The sequence below is a fragment of the Xenopus laevis genome, chromosome 6S (assembly GCF_017654675.1).
Source record: "Xenopus laevis strain J_2021 chromosome 6S, Xenopus_laevis_v10.1, whole genome shotgun sequence".
Classification (NCBI taxonomy): domain Eukaryota; kingdom Metazoa; phylum Chordata; class Amphibia; order Anura; family Pipidae; genus Xenopus; species Xenopus laevis.
The window spans coordinates 96704201-96724900 of NC_054382.1; the positions used below are offsets into that span (position 1 = coordinate 96704201).

General features: G+C 38.9%; 1 protein-coding gene across 1 annotated transcript in view; it reads right to left on the reverse strand.

The window, feature by feature from the left end:
- cdh2.S (cadherin 2 S homeolog) overlaps window positions 1-20700 on the reverse strand; it is a 159732-nt gene that overhangs the window by 121505 nt on the left and 17527 nt on the right. The window contains exon 2 of the mRNA XM_018223680.2: window positions 19784-19895. Within this exon, the coding sequence (XP_018079169.1) occupies window positions 19784-19895 (112 nt within the window). The remainder of the gene's footprint in view (window positions 1-19783; window positions 19896-20700) is intronic.

Sequence of the window (20700 nt, forward strand, 5' to 3'; positions counted from 1 at the left end):
ATATTACATTTTCGTTTTCACAATAGTTCCCCTTTAATCATTAAATAAATATGGTTTGCGGTGAATATATACTTTTGCCTTTATAACCCAGAGGGGATGTAAAAGACTACAATTAAATCAAAACAGATACCTGTGGCAAGTCTCTCTGGAGGCAGACCATATTCTATACATCCTGATATGTGTCCCCAACATTATAAAGGGACAAATACTTGGATATATATAAATGTATGTTTAAAACCATTTTGTTTTGCAGGTGCAATATAAACCAGTGATAATTATATATCACAGGTACTGAGATATTTAAAATGTAATAGTAATTTAATTGTATAAAGCTTAACATTTGTTAGTTTTAAGGTAGGTCAATGTACTGTACACTCATCTGTCCATTCAATGTATGATCAGAGAGACAAAAGAGCAATACTGCCCCTTGGAGCAGTCGTTGCTAGGGAAGGGGAACACATACTTCATTACAATGTATTGATCTCACAAACAAAGGGCATCCATTTTATTGATTACTTCTTACAAAAGCCCCCTTTGGCAGGTCATGTAATACGTGCTGTGCTTTGTGATGCGCTAGCTCACAATAAAAGTAATACCCACACATTTTTTTTATTATTTCAGCTTATATATTGTTTTTATTATTATTTCTGCTTATAGACTATTGCCTTCAACCTATGCTGGGTTACTGTTCATTTTACATTCTTTTTCTACAGAATGTGGTAACATATAATTCCGTGAAATAGCAATCTGCTTCTGCTTAGTAAGTTTCACATAAATCACACTTCTCAGATGTGCCAAAGGTCTCAGCCAATTATCACCTCATGTAATACTGTATTTTTTTTGCATTTCAGTTATAGCTATATATATATTTATATGCATTTGTGTGTGTGTCAGTGTAACATGTACCTGAACATGTTCACTTAAGAATGCATGAAATGTTCTAGACAGTAGATTACTAAGGATGTGTTTAAATGCTGCAATATATATATATATATATATATATATATATATATATATATATATATATATTGTTTGGAAGCTGTTATAGTAGATGAAAAGATGAATTCCGGTGAGTACAGTGTGTGACCAAACCACATTTCCACATCCCGCCACTGGAGAGAAGACCTTGGCTGGGGGGCTGAATAGAACAGCTGGTAAGGGAGCTCCAAAAGGAATGTGGAGTAGCACAAATGAGCACAATACAGATGCTGCAAAGCAATAATCGTGACAACTATGCTAAAATCCTTATAATGCTGAGCTCATAGCACTCCCGCTCAGGCACATCTCGGTCTCATAAATCATGTTTCAATTCCTGTGATATTTTTTTGCTCCAAGACCCTTTCTGCAGATGTAAATGCATATTTTGAAGTTCTCCTTAAGATACTACTGCTAACAATATTGTTAGGGGTGGAAATAAAATTGTCATTTCTAATAATGACAATACATGACAACAGTAAAAGTTTCTTATTATTATTGCAACAGGGACTTTATACATGTTTACTCTCATGTTTTCCAATTGCTACTTTTCTTCCCTTTTCTGACCCCCATTTGGACCAACTGAGGGGTTTGCCATAAACATCAGTTCTCATATAGATAACTGTACGTAACTTTACCTTTGTCAGTAGAAACAAGAGCTTTCTGTATGCCTTTATTTATATATTTTCAGATTGGTGAAATCATAAGCTCCATTGATCCAATTTGTAGTCCAACTCTATAATTTAGTCCAAAATAAGTTTACTAGTTGCTTGTGATCTCAAGGCTCATATCTTACAGACAATCTGGCCTACACATCCATTGCCTACAAGCCACAAGTGGTTGTTTCTAACTAGCAAGTGTGACAATGGATGTTCAAATGTACCATTGTTACTCCACTAAAGCTGTTACTTTTGTTTCTGCCATAGACAGGTTATCCCTGAAGTCTGTTTTAAAGGAGATGGAAATTAATGTTGCTCTGAGTCCTCTGTCAAAAGAAACACAACATTTATTTCCTTCTATTGTGTACACATGGGCTTCTGTATCAGACTTCCTGTTTTCAGCTTGGCTTGAGCATGCTCCGTTTGCTCCTTTCTGCCTCTCTCCTCCCTTTTCCCTCCTCCCCTCCCTACTGTAATCTGAGCCCAGAGCTATGAGTGAGCAGGGAGAGACTAAAGCAGGAAGTGATGCCACAAGTTAATATGGCAGCTGCTATCCTAAACAAACAGAGAGCTTCTAGAGCTGTTTACTCAGGTATGGTAAAGCATTCTACAGAATAAATATAGGGTTCTATCCAGCACTATTGTGGTTAATCTATTGGCAATTAACTGGCTCGGTATCTTTCCTTCTGCTTTAACTTTTTCAGAAATTGAATCTCCTAAAAGAGTATCCCAGTTTGTATTCTTAGAAGAATCTCTTGCTCTGTGTTATTTTTGCCTTTTAACATATGTAAGAAGCATACTAAAATGGACCAGTATTATCAGGGACGGTTACCGACATATGGTTTGCGTTCATGCAAATTAGAAACATTCCATTCCATTTTGAGGTAAAAATGACTGTCAAGTGGGAACATGAATTTGATAAAGGATATGTAGCAATAGGGAATTAAATGTGCCAAAAATGCAATGTAGGAGTTATTTCTTCATAAACAGCACTGTCACGAACACGGTACTTCCAACCGCACGTGACTTTAGGTGTGGCTATCAGGGGTCACTCACTCAGTCTCTCACCCACCTTGCACACAGGTTAGACTAACACAAAAGCACCCCAAACACCAACCAACACCCACAAAACTCATTCGCTGCCACCATCTATCATTCACAGGCGATAGAAACCTAATGTGACTATTCCCCTGTTCTCTCTAACAGGTAATAACTCACAATACACCAATGCAATACACACTCTCTCACTATAGTCAGTTAGTTCCTACTGACTCAATAAGTACTTCAGTATGCAGAGGGTTAAGGCTCAACTCTTTCAGGCTAGGTTCGTTTAGAGCATCAAAGACAATCTTATTAAATTCTCTTTAATATTATAAAAGGTATAACAGTGCAATATACAAAAAAGATGTTACAAAAGAGACATACATTCAATAATACAAGTACAAACAGTTGTAAAATAAAAGGGAAAACATGGAAAACCTATACTTAACTCCAAAGATATAGAATTCCTGGTCCTGGAGGCAAGGGGAAACAAACGGGATAACTTCCAATCGCAATTGGTCCTCCAAAGTAAAATCCAAAGTTTAGTCAGAAGAGCTGACTATTTATTAGTGATTTCAGGGCATCAGGTAACTGCACACTCCCCCCTCTCTCTGGAATGTAAGGGGGCGTGGCCTAGCAGGACACAGATATCCATATCTAATACACAGAGTACCAAACCCAGTCATGTTTGGACTCGTTGGAAAGATGAAATTGCCTTGAACCCATCATCAGTTTTTTATACTGTTCGTACAACAGGTATGGGTTCTGTAAGGATAAATATATTTGAGTATACCTTATATGTGACCTTCACTTCACCTTTGAGGGTCTTCCTGGGAACTTTACGTTCTCACTCCTTGGGCTTCCCCCTCCCCATGGAATGGCTCTTATCAGCCAGGGCATGGAGGAGGGCATTACAGCTCTGACCCCTCTGACCATAGTGAACAGAGGCCTGTTATGTGTCTGATTTAGATGTTGGCAGAAATATTTCTCATGATACCTTGGCCTGTTTTATTAACTACTACAGGCCTGTATCATGACACCTCCCCTTTTTAGAGTGAGCAAGGGGAGATTGACTTACAGGTCACTCTTAACCTTGCCACAATAAAAACATAAATCCATAACCATAGCCAGGTCATTATCGAAATATCCATGCATGTTATACAGTATGAGGGATCAGGCTACCTCCCAGGCCTAAAGTCTTGTTCCTTGAGGGCTATATCAGTATAATCCCAGGTACTGGACTGGTTGGATGTAGGTATACTTCCCATTTTGCCTCTATCTGCACTGTCTCTGGACAGAGTGCAGGTTTGCATAGTAGGCAATGGTCTATCACTGCTCTCCTCAGGCATCTGACCTATTCCTCCCACCTTGTTCCCTGAGGGGCCCTCCAGCCTATCTCTAATCTCCCATTCCCTGGGCCTAGACATAGAAACTAGCTGGCGGCCTCCCACCTTGTTCACCGAGGGGCCCTCCAGCCTATCTCTAATCTCCCATTCCCTGGGCCTAGACATAGAAAGTAGCTGGAGGCCTCCCACCCCCTTGATGCCACCCTGGTCTCCACTGACCTGCTTAGTCTTGGGTTGGCATAAACCACTGGGCTCGTCCTTAATACTCTGGACTTCTGGAAAAACTACTTTGTTGCTATCTGACTTGGGAGCAACTCCTGGTACTGTCAGCCTTTCCTCCTTAGTACTGACCACCTTAGCCCCCCTCAGTACTGGTTCTGGCATGAGGGCTATTCCTGGCCCACCACTACCATCACTCTCCCCAGTCTGAGTGGCACTATCCACTAGGACCCTACTCTGAGTCCTAACCACCTGTCCCTCATGCTTCTGCACTGACTCCTGAGCTTGGCGTAGCTGCTGACCTCCACTCAAGACCTCAGGCAGTTTGGGTACAGGATCAGGGATTACACGCTGGAAATCCCTCACTGCCGGTATACTACCGGGCTGCACCAGGGAGACTCCTAGGGGAAACCTCTCCTCCCCCTCTCTCTTCTTATCCCTACTTTGGGACAACACTGGTTCAGGCACTGGTTGACTCTGGCTCCTGCCTCCCAGTCCTCCCTCCCAGTTACTTTGCTGCATTGTACTTTTTACAATTACCTGTTGAGGTGGGTGGCCACACTCCAGCGCGGCTGGACCTAGTGAGACCTGGTCATAGGGCACAAAAGCAGTTATCATGTAACCCAAATCATTCCCCAACAAGACATTTACAGGAATTTCATTAGTTACACCCACTTCCCTTAGACCTCTCCCCGCACCCCAATCCAAGAAAACTTTTGCCACAGGCACCTTTGGGTGGCTCGCACCCACTCCCTTTATGGACAAAGTCTTTCCAGGAATAATGTCCCCAGTGTTTATCATCTCTGGACGCACCAGAGAAAAATTAGAACCTGAGTCTCTTAGTCCCTGAGTCACTTTGTCCCCCACAATCACAGACTGCATATGATGATGTAGATTCTCAGGCTTACCAGACACGAGCATCACAACAGGCTGTCCAGGTGAAGTTGGTTCCTTCTTTTGTGGACAGTCAGTCCTCACATGGCCCACCTGGTTGCAGGAAAAACATCGGCGGGTATCCTTCTGCCCCACAGCTGCAACAGACCCCCCAAAAGATGAATTCTCACCAGACTGTAGACTGCTGTGTGCGGTTCCTCCTGTTGATCGCTCCTTGTAGCTTGGTACAGATGCTCTGCGGTGCTCTGGCATCCGACTAGCTGCATAAGTATCAGCAAGCTTGGCAGCCTGGTCTGCTGTTTTAGGCTCCCGGTCCATAACAAACTGCTGTATTTCCAATGGACATACGTGTAGAAACTGAACTTTGACCATCAAATCAGTTAAATCCTCAACTGTGGTAACATCCAGTCCAGAGACCCATTGCTTAAAGGTAGTTTTCAAACTACTTAGGATATCTGCATAGCTGTCAGCAGGGCCTTTTTGTAGGGAACGAAACCGTTTCCTATATCTTTCTGGAGTAAGATTGTAACGGTCAATTAAGGCTTGTCTGATAGCATCATAATCCCCATCGAGCTCTGGTGGTAAATCCACAAAGGCTTCCAGGGCTTTGCCTTTTAACCCTGGGGTAAGGTACTTTGCCCATTGTTCCCGGGCAGTTGGTACTGTCTACAAGTCCTCTCAAACCCACGCAGGAAGGTGTCCATATCTCCATCCTTCTCCATGGTCGGGAATTTGTCATGGGAAATATGGAAAGGATGGGCCACCCTGGGTTCCATGGACGGTAGGTGTGAGTTTTGTTGCTGGAGCTTTGCTAACTCCAGTTGATGCTGTCGTTCTGCCTGCCTTTCTGCTGCTGCTGCTGCTGCTGCTGCTGCATCTCTTTCTGCCTTTCGTTCTGCTGCTGCTGCAGCTGCTGCATCTCTCTCTGCCTGTTGATATTGCAGGATAAGCTGAAGACGCAGCTGGGGGTCATCTGAACCCAACAATTGCAAAGCTGCTTGCAGGGATGAATTCCTGTCATCCTGCCCACTGCAACTTGAACCGCCCTCTCGCTGAGAGGATCCTGGAACAGAGTTCATCACTGGGACATCCTGAGTTGCATAGTCTCCTGACTCAGGTGTGTAGTTCTGCTGCTCCTTTTCCACCAAGGCACAAATCAGCATTTCCTTCGATTTGTCCGCTACATCAATTCCTCTTTGCTCACAGAGATTGATGAGGGTCTCCTTGGTCTGCCTCTTGTAAAATGCTGCCATCTTGCAACACTTTGCCAAAATAAAAGATAGAAAAGAAAAACAAGAAGGGAAGGGAAACTGTTTGCAAGTATGTCTCAATAAAAAAAATAGTATGCACTGAGTTTGTCTTTGAAGACTGTATACTCCTCGCAAGGATTTACAGTTCTTTAGTGCAAGGTTTAATGACTTAACCCAAGCACTAATGCTCTAAATAAAAAATATGCCACCGCTGCCTACCAATCTGTCACGAACACGGTACTTCCAACCGCACGTGACTTTAGGTGTGGCTATCAGGGGTCACTCACTCAGTCTCTCACCCACCTTGCACACAGGTTAGACTAACACAAAAGCACCCCAAACACCAACCAACACCCACAAAACTCATTCGCTGCCACCATCTATCATTCACAGGCGATAGAAACCTAATGTGACTATTCCCCTGTTCTCTCTAACAGGTAATAACTCACAATACACCAATGCAATACACACTCTCTCACTATAGTCAGTTAGTTCCTACTGACTCAACAAGTACTTCAGTATGCAGAGGGTTAAGGCTCAACTCTTTCAGGCTAGGTTCGTTTAGAGCATCAAAGACAATCTTATTAAATTCTCTTTAATATTATAAAAGGTATAACAGTGCAATATACAAAAAAGATGTTACAAAAGAGACATACATTCAATAATACAAGTACAAACAGTTGTAAAATAAAAGGGAAAACATGGAAAACCTATACTTAACTCCAAAGATATAGAATTCCTGGTCCTGGAGGCAAGGGGAAACAAACGGGATAACTTCCAATCGCAATTGGTCCTCCAAAGTAAAATCCAAAGTTTAGTCAGAAGAGCTGACTATTTATTAGTGATTTCAGGGCATCAGGTAACTGCACACTCCCCCCTCTCTCTGGAATGTAAGGGGGCGTGGCCTAGCAGGACACAGATATCCATATCTAATACACAGAGTACCAAACCCAGTCATGTTTGGACTCGTTGGAAAGATGAAATTGCCTTGAACCCATCATCAGTTTTTTATACTGTTCGTACAACAGGTATGGGTTCTGTAAGGATAAATATATTTGAGTATACCTTATATGTGACCTTCACTTCACCTTTGAGGGTCTTCCTGGGAACTTTACGTTCTCACTCCTTGGGCTTCCCCCTCCCCATGGAATGGCTCTTATCAGCCAGGGCATGGAGGAGGGCATTACAGCTCTGACCCCTCTGACCATAGTGAACAGAGGCCTGTTATGTGTCTGATTTAGATGTTGGCAGAAATATTTCTCATGATACCTTGGCCTGTTTTATTAACTACTACAGGCCTGTATCATGACAAGCACGTTTCTTTTTACCTCTATACAAGTGGTTCCCTAACTTCAACCTCGCCTGGGACACCGAACATGAAGGCAAAGTAAGTTAAGATTTGGGTTAAATGTTTAGATATTTCCAGGAGTGAGAATAATATGTGAACAATTATCGTCTATTCTAGATAATCTTGGAATTATGGGTAACTGGGCAATATAGCAGTTTTATGTGTGTACACTTGTTCTTGGTTATGAGCAGCTCTAAATAAATGTTGGGTCACAAAGAGGGCCCTGACCTGAGAGGAACCTGAAATCCACTGCTCAAAACTTAGAATGATTCTGAAATAATAATGAGCAGAAAGCCGGATAAACTATCTCAATTATGGAACTTGAAACCACTAATATGAGAAAGAAAGGGATTGCAAAAAAGTGATTTATATCACATTAAAGGGTTGGTTCACCTTTCATACAATGGCCAATTCTAAGCAATGTTTCAATTGGTCTTCATTATTTATTTGTTATGACTTTTAATTATTTGACTTTTTCTTCTAAGCTTTCCTGCTTATGCCCCTGAAGAAGCCGAGGTATCAGTGAAACGCATAGGGCAGCATAGATGGACAGTGGGTGACCAACTCCCACTCGTTCCCTAAGTAGATAGGCAGACATCACTGGGGACGAATGGAAGGGAGGGAAGGGTGGTTTTGGTCATTGATATTGGCAACTGAATCTTGCTTTAAACTTTCTGAAAATCACTTAGCCCTTACCATAGTTAGCCCTATTTAGGGGCAATGATTGGTGAAAGGAAAGCTCCTGTATGTTCCCCTGACTAAGAAGGGTGGTAGCCCGGTTCTGGTTATAGGAAGGAGACTATGAATTGATCAATACCAGTATAATTTAATCAATTTACTTTGGCATCAATTACAGTAATTTAATGTGAGCTTACTTGTTAATCTAATTACCCCACCGTTCCACTGGTTGTTGGTTTTTAATTAATTGTGGTTTTATGGACACGGTCTAGCACTATTTATGGATTAATATAGTAGTGAGTAGTTTTGTACTTGGCAGCATCATTTTATTGCACTAATATTAAGTTTTAATAAAATAATTATGTCTAGCACCTGAACTGGTTAACTGGAGGTGCAGGCAGAGAGGATGCAAACGCAACATTGTATTCAACTTTGCAACACTTCATTTACAACTATTGCTTTTGAGTTAACTTTTAGATTTGATTTAGAGAGTGTTATTCTGAGATTATCCTGCAAAATAAAGGTATTTAGCTGAAAATCCATTTAAAAACAAATGCACTTTAAAGGGCATGTAAAGGCATAACAATGAAATCCCATTTTTACTTTCTTTACTGAAAAAGAAACCTATCTACAATATACTTTAATTAAAAAATGTGTCCCGTTTTTATAAGAAAGCTGACTGTATGCAGTGAAATTCTCCCTTCATTTACTGCTGTGGATAGGAATTGTCAGACGGTCCCTAACTGCTGAGCAGGGAAACAATCATACTTATGAACAGAAGGGGGAGCCCCCGCCTTACTTTCCAGCCATGCAGAACTCAAGCAGCTTTGTTTATGACGATCCCTAAGCAGCCCAGACCACACTGAGCATGTGCACAGTCTTAGTCTTGCAAAGATGTTTAACAAAGTTACAAGATGGTGACCCCCTGTAGCCAACTTTGAAAGCATAAATTATTTGTTTGATTAGGCTTGAGGTGCAGTAAGTTCATGTTTATATTTAGTATACAAAATACAGCATTTCTAGCCTTATTCTATTTTAGACTTTACATGCCATTTAAAGCTACAAATGTACTAGCATTGCTACTTTTTATTACTCATCTTTCTATTCAGGTCCTTTCATATTCCAATCTTTCATTCAAATAAGTGCATGGTTGCTAGGGTAATTTGGACCCTAGCAATCTGGAGAGCTTTTGCATTAAAGGCTAAATAACTAAAAAAATGCAAATAAAAACATTTGAAAATTGCCTTAGGATAATACTCTCTACATCATACTAAAAGTTAACTCAAAGGTGAACAACCCCTTTAAGGGTGTGGTATCGATACATAAAGGTCCCCTGTTTCCTGGGGAAAAGTGATTGATGGAATGTATGTTGGGCCACGGATCTCAGACATTGTTACTGAGGTTAGACCAGTAGGGCTGTTAGCAGAGAACACTTTGTCTCTCTGCAAGGTTTTTGGTAATTGATGATCCGGGACTGGTCTTACTGAGAATCCACAAGAGTAGGGAGGGACGGATTCCAAAATCTGTAGGCCAGGTTTTCAAGAGGCCCAAGGCCTATTTAGTACACCTGATGCTGAGCAGCAGTACTGAATGTGCGTGAGACAAACTGCTGGTGTTCTCAGCTTCAGGAGAAAAAAGACATTTATTTTGTGTTAGCAAGGAGGCTGGATATTTCTGTTGAACTGCTATTTCTGCGGTTACCTTCTCCCTGCGAGGGGAAATGTCTGAAGCTGCTGGAAAATAAACCCGGCAGGAAGCCCTTAAACTGATCCTGGTGTGTGAAATCACCTAATTTGCAGCCTACCAGCGAGTGAACCCCCACAAGGGGCATATTTACTAAAAACCTCAACTTTTTCTTACTTTATTAAAAAAAGGGAAATTCAACCAAACTGCTAAACCAGAATGCCCTTCATTTACCTATAATTATTCTCTATCAATTCGCTGCAACAGAAAGTCGTGTGAAAACTGAGCGCCAATTCGAATTGTGTGAATTTTTTAAATTGTCGCACTGAATACTCAAATTTATCAAGTTGTCCCTTGAAAAACTCAAATTTATCAGATTATCGAACAAAAACCAGTGCAAACAGCCCTAAACTAACGAGAATCCTGGAGGTAATAAATGTCACAGTTGTTAAAGGGACCATCTGCCACTGACTTCTACGTGATTTTGACAGATCAGATTTTTTGCCCTTTAAAACTTGACCAGAAAAATGTGAAGCTTAATAAAACGGCCCCTAAATGTCATGTCTAGCGAAATGATACCCACCTTTTTTATATGAGCTCATTCAGTTGGGCTTTTGTAGAAAATGTACATAAACACTATCTGAACTCCACAAATAACTATAAATGTATTTTTTACTGAAACATTCCTGATTAAAAAGATAAGAAATATTTGTAAGAGCCATTTCCCAACCCCACTAAGACTTAAAATGCCATGCAATCCCCCCTCACCAAGTTCCATTGTGAAGTGATGGATTCTTTGATTTTGAGTCCCTCTGCTTTCCATAGTGGGTGGTGCATAGATTCTCTGGAAAACATGGGATCCATCAACTCACAATGGAATAAGGTGATGGAGTTGTTGTGGGTCACGCTGTGAGACTAAGCATACCTCCCAACATTTTGGAAATAGAAAGAGGGACAAAAAGATTTTGCGCACATATAGCACAGTGAAAAAATTGGGCAATGCCCATTTTGTGGCCACACCCCCTAATTACCATGTTCCTTTTACAAAATTTGGCAGGTTATGAAATTTGAACACATTTTTGTGTTTTTTTACAGTTATTACAGTTTTGCTAATAAAGGTGCATTGTAAAAAAGGTGAGTCTAACTTCTCCCAAGAGACATTTTTATCTTTTTTTTGGTCATTCAGTGAAGGAGATGAAAGCGAAATTAGGGACATTTTAGTAACAAGCCGGGACTGCAGGGTTGAGGTGGCAAAAGAGGGACTGTCCCGCGAAAAATGGGACAGTTGGGAGGTATGGGGTGTGGAGAACTGTCCCCTTCAGTACAGGCAGGCTATTATAGTTTCCTCTCAGTCTGTGGAATCTAGTATGGCTGTGTACATAAAATACATTTCATTTATTTATGGTAGTTCAGATGAATGTGAATGACAGCTCCTGTCCCCACAGGGCAAGATGCATTGTGGGCTAAATCATGAAGCCTAACATTACACCCTCTGTGTAATATTGATCTATAATTAATAGCAATTCCTGGTGACACAACAAACTAGCATTGGTGTATATAGAAAGGTGTATGTAAATGTACATAGGTACGCCCCCAGTAAAAATAAAAACGTCTGTCGGTTTGAGAACTGGAAATCACAGCTGTTACCTTTAGAGTGACTAAAAGTAACTGGTTTTACTATTCATCTATAAGACTCTACATGAAATAATAAATGGAACAGTTCAAATGGGAACAGTTTAAATGGAAGAGCACTTTGATTTGAAGGCTGCTCTATACTGTGAGTTAACTAGTGTGCTCCTTGTCCCCTTCTGACCTGTTTACCATGTAAAAGGCTATTAAAGCAGAGTCAGCAGCATGAGCACAACAGAAATGTTGAAATAACACTTTCAGCTTCTATAAAATGCAAACTTCATCAGGGTTCTAGCAGCAAAGTGTGTTTTGTTTGTGAACATGCTACAGCAGTTCTGAGGCTAATACCAGTCTAAACTGAGACTGATTTTATCCTTACACGGCACACAAACCATGCATAAACAGATACCTTGTGTGTCTTAAGAGGCCTATGAACATTCCAATAAAGCTTCATTTTCCTGTTCACCCTAGGATGTGTAGATACATACGTTTTGGAAAGCTACCTGCACTGTTCCAAAAGATACAGTAACAGCAAATATTAATTATCAACAGTATATCAATGATGCATACACACACATATATACAGGTATGGGACTGTTATCCAGAATGGGGGCATGGGGCTTTCTGGATAACAGATCTTTTCGTAATTTGGATCTTTGTACCTTAAGTCTACTAGAAAATCATCAAATAAGCCCAACAGGCTGGTTTTTTTTTAAGGATTAATTATATCTTAGTTTGGATTAAGTCCAAGGTACTGTTTTATTATTACAGAAAAAAAGGAAATCATTTTTTACAATTTTGATTATATGGATAAAATGGAGTCTATTACCTTTCCGTAATTTGGGCTTTCTGGATAATGGGTTTCCAGATAACAGATCCCATACCTGTACATACCAACATATATCATTCTTTACATACACACACACACACACATTTATAATAAACATACACTAAGGGACCCATTTACTTAGTTCGAGTGAAGGAATAGAGGAAAAATAGTTCGAATTTCGAATGGTTTTTTCGGCTACTTCGACCATCGAATGGGCTGCTTCGACCTTCGAATCGAACGATTCGAACTAAAAATCGTTCGACTAGTCGACCATTCGATAGTCGAAGTACTGTCTCTTTAAAAAATACTTCGACACCCTAGTTCGCCACCTAAAACCTACCGAGGCCAATGTAAGCCTATGCAGAAGTCCCCATAGGCTTCCTAACAATTTTCTGATCATAGGATAATCCTTCGATCGATGGATTAAAATCCTTTGAATCGTTCGATCGAATGAATTGTGCTAAATCCTTCGACTTTGATATTGGAAGGATTTCAATTCGGCAGTCGAATATCGAGGGTTAATTAACCCTCGATATTCGACCCTAGGTAAATTTGCCCCTAAGAGGCAGATTTATAAGGGTCGAAGTGAAAAAAAATGTTATGGTCAAAACTGTCAAATTCAATTAGGGAATTATTCAAACTCCCTAAAAACTACCTAAATACATCTTCTAGGCAAAAGGAGCCCCCTTATAAGATATATTGGATCATTCATAGGACACTCAACTTCTGAATGGAGACAGAATGGGGACAAACAGATTCTGAGACAGGAATAATGAAGATAAACTTGTTTATTTTGGAAATGGTACAGAATATTTAATTGATTGTATTTAGAAAGTTTCTTATTTCAGTATGATGAAGCTTGTATCAAATTTTCATTTTCGCAAAAGTTTCCCTTTAAGAAAAACATCTTTGTACAGCTATTAACCACTGGTGTTAAACCAGGCAACTTTGCACAACTACACAATTGATGTGTATTAACCACCAGAAATTTGCATAAATAGGAAGTACTTTGTGACATTTCAGAGTTGATTAAGCACAGGGTCAAGAAATGCCACCTACCATAGCCCTTAGAGAGCTGCTACTGAGAGGGTGGGGTGGAGAACTAACGCTTTTCAAAGTATAATATTTATAAAACAGCAAAGCAATTTCTGTTTTTTGTGGTGAATGAATTAAAAACAAGAATGCAATCTAAACCATTTATTTTACAAAGTGATATGTTCTTGCTTAACTTCCTGCTTATTATATATGCAAAGTCATATTCATTAGAAGTCTGTGTGTGAATCTTAACATGGTAAGTTGTGGAATATATGAAAGAGTTAGAATCACAAATGTTATTTATACGAACTGCAAGTGCTGTGGGCAGAATTAACATATCTACAATAAGATGATTTGCATTGCTCTGTGATTACCTTTCATGTTGTCAACGTACCTTTATTTTAATAGCCCAAGAGATTTTTGCCTGAATTTGCAGGGAAGACTATCAAATACATTTTTGGGGGTTTCAGTATAAATGAATGAAGCAGTGCTCATCACAGAAATTTAGTTGCATTTATTATAGATTCTGCTGAAACACTTACAATTCAGCAATCAAGAAAAAGTTTATACGTTATAAAAAACAATACCATAATATTATCTTATTGGCTCACTGGCACTATTCAAGGATGTCAGACTATATTCGGGCATATCAGTCACAGGACTCAAGCCTAAGAAATTAATTTTTTTTAAAAATTAGAATTTGATTTTTAAGATTTATCATGCTCTGGCCTTCATTCAAATTCAAATTTGACTATTTGCCACCTAAAACCTGATGAATTGCTGTTTAAGTCAATGTGAGAGGTGCAGGATCGATTTGGAGATGTTTGCAGCCTTCCTGACATTCAAGTTTTTTTCTAAGAAAATACACGAATCGAGTTTTTGAAATTTGATTCGAATTTGATTTGAGTTTAAATCCATTTGAATTTTATTAATTACATATTTTTAACAAATTTCGACTAGTGGAATTTCGAATTTATGGGAGTTTAAAAAACTCACATCAATTCGAAATTCGACCTTTGATAAATGTGGCAGTTGAGCTGGATACTAATATCTTACTCACGTTGATTACAGGTTTAGTAACTGTACGACTCAAGCCTAAGAAATTATTAATTGAGCATTTTTTTATGATGATCACCAGAGGAAGATGTATTACCATGCATGAGTGTATACAGATAAGCTGTGTCTTTTTACCCAAAAACCTGAGCCCTCACCACAGGTTCCTCATGATGCCTTTATGCTATCAGGCTAAAAGGCTCATGGGGAAATGCTAATGTATACAGATCTGCCCTCCTATTGAACATGGCCTTACACAGCAAAAGAACATTGTTTCCTTGATACAGACATAAACTGTGTCATGTTAATTCTGTCAGGGACATTTTGGGGAGAAGGCAGATAACCCCACACATATCAGGTTATTGCTGATAACCAATAAATCATCATTTGATTACAGGTGCAAGATTTCTACTTAGCATTACAACTTTACGGGCCTGCTCAGCAAGCCAAATGACAGAAATGACTGTCTGCTGAATGGAAAATGAATGCATTAATAGTATTATTCAATAAATAATTGATCATTTTTCAGCCTTTCCACTGTTGCAGAAATAATTTGGGTAACAGAGCAGCGCAGAAGTGTATCACACATGTTCAACTGTAAAAGGGCAATATAAATTAAAATATATATATTTGCATAAACAAGAATAAAGTAAGGGGGTTATTTATCAAGGTCCAAATTTATCTCAATATCGGCTGCTACAAACTCCGATCTAACCTGCTCGGTTTTCAACGCTTATTTATTACATTTTCCCAAAAATTTGCTTTGCGGGAAAAGCTCAGATTTTCACGATTTTTCCGTGAATTTTCCCTGAAATCTCCGAATTTTTCTGAGTTTTCACCCGAAAGCTCCGAAAACATTGTGAAATTGCCCGAAACCCCTGACACAACCAAAAATCAAAGGGACTGTTCCCATTGACTTTTATGCGACCTCGATAAGTTTGAGATGCCGTGTTTTTATATTCAGGCTTTTTAGCCCTCGGGGTTTAATAAAATTTAAAGTCCGATTTTATAAAAAAAATCACAAATTTTTCGGATTTCGGGGAATTTCGGGTATTCGGAGCTTAGTAAATAACCCCCTAAGAGTTTGAGGATTGAAAACCCAATCAAATACGAATTAGTCTACATTAGCAAAAAAATACCAAATAAGCTTCCAAAGGTAATGGCAGATTGGGTCATTTCTAGCATTTTGTCACCCAAGAGGTTTTTTGCTCTGTGGGAATGAAAAACCCTACAAATTGCCCCACATTCAAAGTCAATGGGAAAGTATAAAATGCAGCATTTTCTATCACTTAGCTTGACATTTCCTAAATTATTTTTTCCCAACATTGATGATTTTGTCTACTTGCCAGCTGGGTTAAGAGTTTGTCTTACTTTGAAAAACATAGACTTTGATTTGAAAGGGCTGGTTATATATACAGTCTATATATTTTTCAGCCTTGCTTGAACTAAACACCCCTTCATGTACAAAGACATGTCCTGGACAGTTCTTTCGAAACTATTGGTTATTCAGGTTTGTTTTATATGTAGGAGGCTTACTATTGGGAGTACACTGAGGGTGTTATTTATTAAACTCAGATTTTTTTTCTGGTTGTAGTTATAACAGGAATAACACAATTTTTCTTGAAAATAAAAACTTGAATTTTTCTAAATTTATTAAAACCAGAGGCTGTTAAAAGTCCAAATAAAAAAGTACTTCATCTCAAACCTGCCGAGGTCACATAGAAGTCAATGGAAGGTATCTGTCTGGGTTTTGTACAATAATCGGAAGAATTTGTGGTTTCTGGACAATAATTCAAAAAGAGTTTTCGGGCGTCAAACCCGAAAAAATCACACAATTCGGATTTTTTTTTACAATTTTATAGAGTCTTTTCCTGCACCAGATTTTTTCAAATTAATTTACTGATAAATACGGTAAAATGTGCAGGGAGGTTGGCCCGAAGTGCTTTTAAGAAAATAGTGAGAACGTTTCAGATTTTAATAAATAATAGCCTGAATGTCCTAAGAATGACAGTAAGCATGGCCAAATTTGTCTGCATTTCCATGTGTTTTCAGGTCTAAATGATCCAACGTTTAATTTAAATAATTTTACAGATACAGATCACTCATGCAAATAAATGCATCTGACCAATCATTATACAGTGCAGTTGAATATGTTGGTGGTTTATATACTTATTAATAATAATGGTAATTGTGTAATGGTAATTTGGACCCCAAGGTATGCATCAATTATCTTATTGTCTCTTTGAAAGAGGAATATTTGATGTCTGAATATGGAAATAAAAACTACAGCAAGATTCCCAAGTTGCAGAAATGTATTCTCTGCTCTATGTTAAACAGTTAGTCTTATGTGGAAGCTAAATAAATAAAGCATGATTAAAACAAATATTAATACACATTGCTTAATATAACAGAGATGAAAAAACACAATGCTTGCACCCACTAATGTGCACAGAATGAAAACAGAATTAGGGAAGACTATTGCAAGTCTGAATTAAGAATTTTAATTAGTTAAAAACCTGACAGATCTGGGCTTATTTTTAGATCTTGCTCGCTAAACACATCATCGCCTTTTATAAATGTATTCATTAGGTGATTAAAGCAGTGGAGGAACTGAGTACCTTAATTCCGAAACATCTCTGTTCATCACTTCTTCCTGCATTTAAGTTTCAATTACAGTTGAAAAATGCAAAATGCTACGTGAAAATGTCATTACTAAGAGCTTAGCTACACAGAGTCATGGTAAATCAAGTCTATAGCTTTTTGTTTCAAGATTCCATTCCTCTGGCACCTTCTCAATCCATCTAGAAAGATTTATATACAAGACAGCAAACTAAAGAAAGAGAGAGCGGCCCTTATAATCACCTTCAAAGCACTGCAAACGAAACACTTTATCAACGCAACCACATTTAAATGAACAAAGCAGCAACTATATCTCAGATACACTAAGCTCAATATGAGTTTGCAACAAAAGCAATAACCCTGTATAGCAATATAATTCATAATCAATTTATGAAACACCATATCAAACAGTGAAATACAGGGCAATTGCCTAAAAAATATTATTAGACTAAGCACAATTTTCCAGCATTCCAGTACCTCAGCTGAGAAGCTGCAATGTGTAGTTTTGATGTTGTACAATTCATGTCAAGCCTACACAGCGAGACTAAATAGCATTAGTTATTGTCTCCAACAAGAGAGAGAAATAAGAGATTAAAAAGACCTGCAGTTCACTCATAATGCAAGAAACAGAACTAGGTATTTTAACATAAACAAAAGAGAAGCATACATGAACTTATTTAATATGTTAACATTGTTTCATAAGAAGCAACCTACTGAACAACCTTCAAATGCTTATTTTAGTGGCCCCCAACCAGTGTCTCGTAAATTGTAAGTTAAAAGCAAGATGTACTGCCAAGCAGAACCAACTATAGCAGTGATCCCCAACCATTGCCTCATAAGCAACTTGTTGCCCACCAAACCCTTGGATGTTGCTCCCAGTGACCTTAAAGGAGAACTAAAACCTAAAAATTAATGTTGCTAAAACTGCCATGTTTTATATACTGAACTTATTGCACCAGCCTAAAGTTTCAGCTTGTCAATAGCAGCAATGATCCAGGACTTCAAACTTGTCACAGGGGGTCACCATCTTGGAAAGTGTCTGCGACACTCACATGCTCAGTGAGCAACTGTTGAGAAGCTAAGCTTAAGGGTTGTTACAAATTATAAAGCAGAAAATGAGGTTGGCCTGTAATATAAGCTGATGCTACAGGACTAATTATTAAATTCTGATGCTAATTGCACTGGTTTCTGTACTGCCATGTAGTAAATATCTAAATTAATTACTAATCAGCCTTATATGGTGACATTTCTATTCTATGTGTACTGTATATTGTGAGTAGGTCCCTAAGCTCAGTAAGTGACAGTAACACAGATCATGTGCAGTGAATGAGCAGAAAAGAAGATGGGGAGCTATTGGGACATCTTTGGAGGCACAGATATTTACTGCTAAAGGGCTGTGGTTGCCTTGGGCTGTTACAAATACACAAAACATAATGCACACCATTTCTAGCTACTTCTTTAGTTTAACCTTCCTTGTCCTTTAAAGCAGATGCTTATTTTAAAATTCCAGGCTTGGTGGCAAGGTTTGGATGCATAGAAAACCCTCAGGAACTTTTATCACGGTTGTGCTTCTCCCGAACTCTGTAACTGAGACTCACAGGTAAGAAAGGTTGCCACTACCTGGCTGAAATACTGACTAATGGAAAATGTTTTAACTATAAGGTACTGTAATAGCAGAAAGTTGTACAGTGTCTTTTAATAGGCCAAGATTGTAGATTATTAAATGCAAGCTCTTGCAAGGACAACTTCAGGCACAAAGATTAGAGCAGGCAGTGAGGTCAGGGCCCTGATGTGGGCTGCAACTCCTGCAACTTGCTTGCGGGATGGCATAAGAATTGCTTCGGATTTCCAAAGTCACCCGAAGTTTTCTTGTGAGGCAACTTCGAGTGGCTTCGGAAATCCAAAGTGATTCGTAGGCATTTGGGGAGAATAGTTGTCCACAGTAGAGAAGATTTGTTGCCACCACCCGTAGGCTGCACACCATTCTTGAATTGAGTAATGCCTAACACAGGCACCACTTGATTTAAGGTGCAGTTTCAGGTCTCTGGCCCAGAGCCCTGAAGCTATTTAAACAATGTCCCATGCAGTGGGCAAATACAAACAAATGGCCAATTGTAGCTTTTTTTGGCAATCTGCACACTGTGTGGGGCATTGTAAATGACCACTTATATTTTTTTTATTTTATAAAAAGTCCTTTTGACTCAGTTTGACCAGTTTTGCTTTGATTGCCACCATATTCCTCTTGATGTCTATGGTGGGGGAAAAAAAACGTGTGCCTAACTCCTGTCTTCTTCTTTTTTAAGTACTGTGCTGACATGTTGTTTGAAGTTAATAAAGATCTGCCTGATGCATGAATGTAAAGTATATATATATAAATATATTTGGCATTGGGCAGTTGAACAATGTATCCTGAGAACATCAATAAGAAAAACAGAGAGACAGATTGATACATAGACAAACATTCAATGTAACATAGCATCTGTATCATAGAAAGCTTTTACTGTTCAGTTATCTAATTATCTTACCATTTAGAAGCGGCTGCCCTTCATGTACACTTCTGTAGACACTGGCGTGATAAACATCCTCAAGAAATCCTGTCTTGCATAATCTGGATCCCCCGAATGCTTCAACTGGTCCCTGAAATGCAACCGAATATGCCTGTTACACTTGCAGCCCCCATTAAGAGAAGACATTTGACTTGGCATAAGCCTTTTTCCCTATAGTCAACAATAACAAACGCCTTTGTTTCTCTAAGGCTTACAATTAGAAGTGTGAGGGCCAAGGTTTACATTTTTTGATAACTGGTATGGAAGTAACAAATCCCATTTGTCTGGTAGGATATAAACGCTAAACAATCTCGCTTCTTTTAACAATTGAACTTAGTAGTGGTTGAGCATTAAGTGGAATCATAGGGGAGAACAAAAACATTCCTATTAGAGATGATAAAGCTTGTGGAAAGCATTTCACCATGATTTAACTTATTTTCAGACGCAGACACTTTAAATGTCATGTCTTAGCCAAGGAATCTGGACATAGATTTAACAGAAAGTGTTCTCAAAAAAAGGTAATGAACCAGAGGACAAAAGGAAACTTGATAACTGTATAAAGTGCATTTCTGTGCCGATAAGGTCTACATAATTCTGGAGGCATTAAGAACAAAAACATCAACATAGCCCTTGCCTTGGCTCATTTCCATTTAATTCTCAAGGTGAAATTGCATTTTAACTGTTTTGAAGGCTTTTCTTGTAAAGTCTGCAACACATTGTGGAAAAGGGTAATTTAGAGGCCTTTGTGTTCGTAATAATCAGAAATCTTTGCTTTTGCCACTCATCTTTCAAAGAAAGAATACAAGGGAAAAAAACCTCAGTGAACATTGGCCTTGGAGAAAGGGTTGTGAAAACAGCAACGAAGGGTGAGAGCATTTTAATGGTTGTTTTGTCAT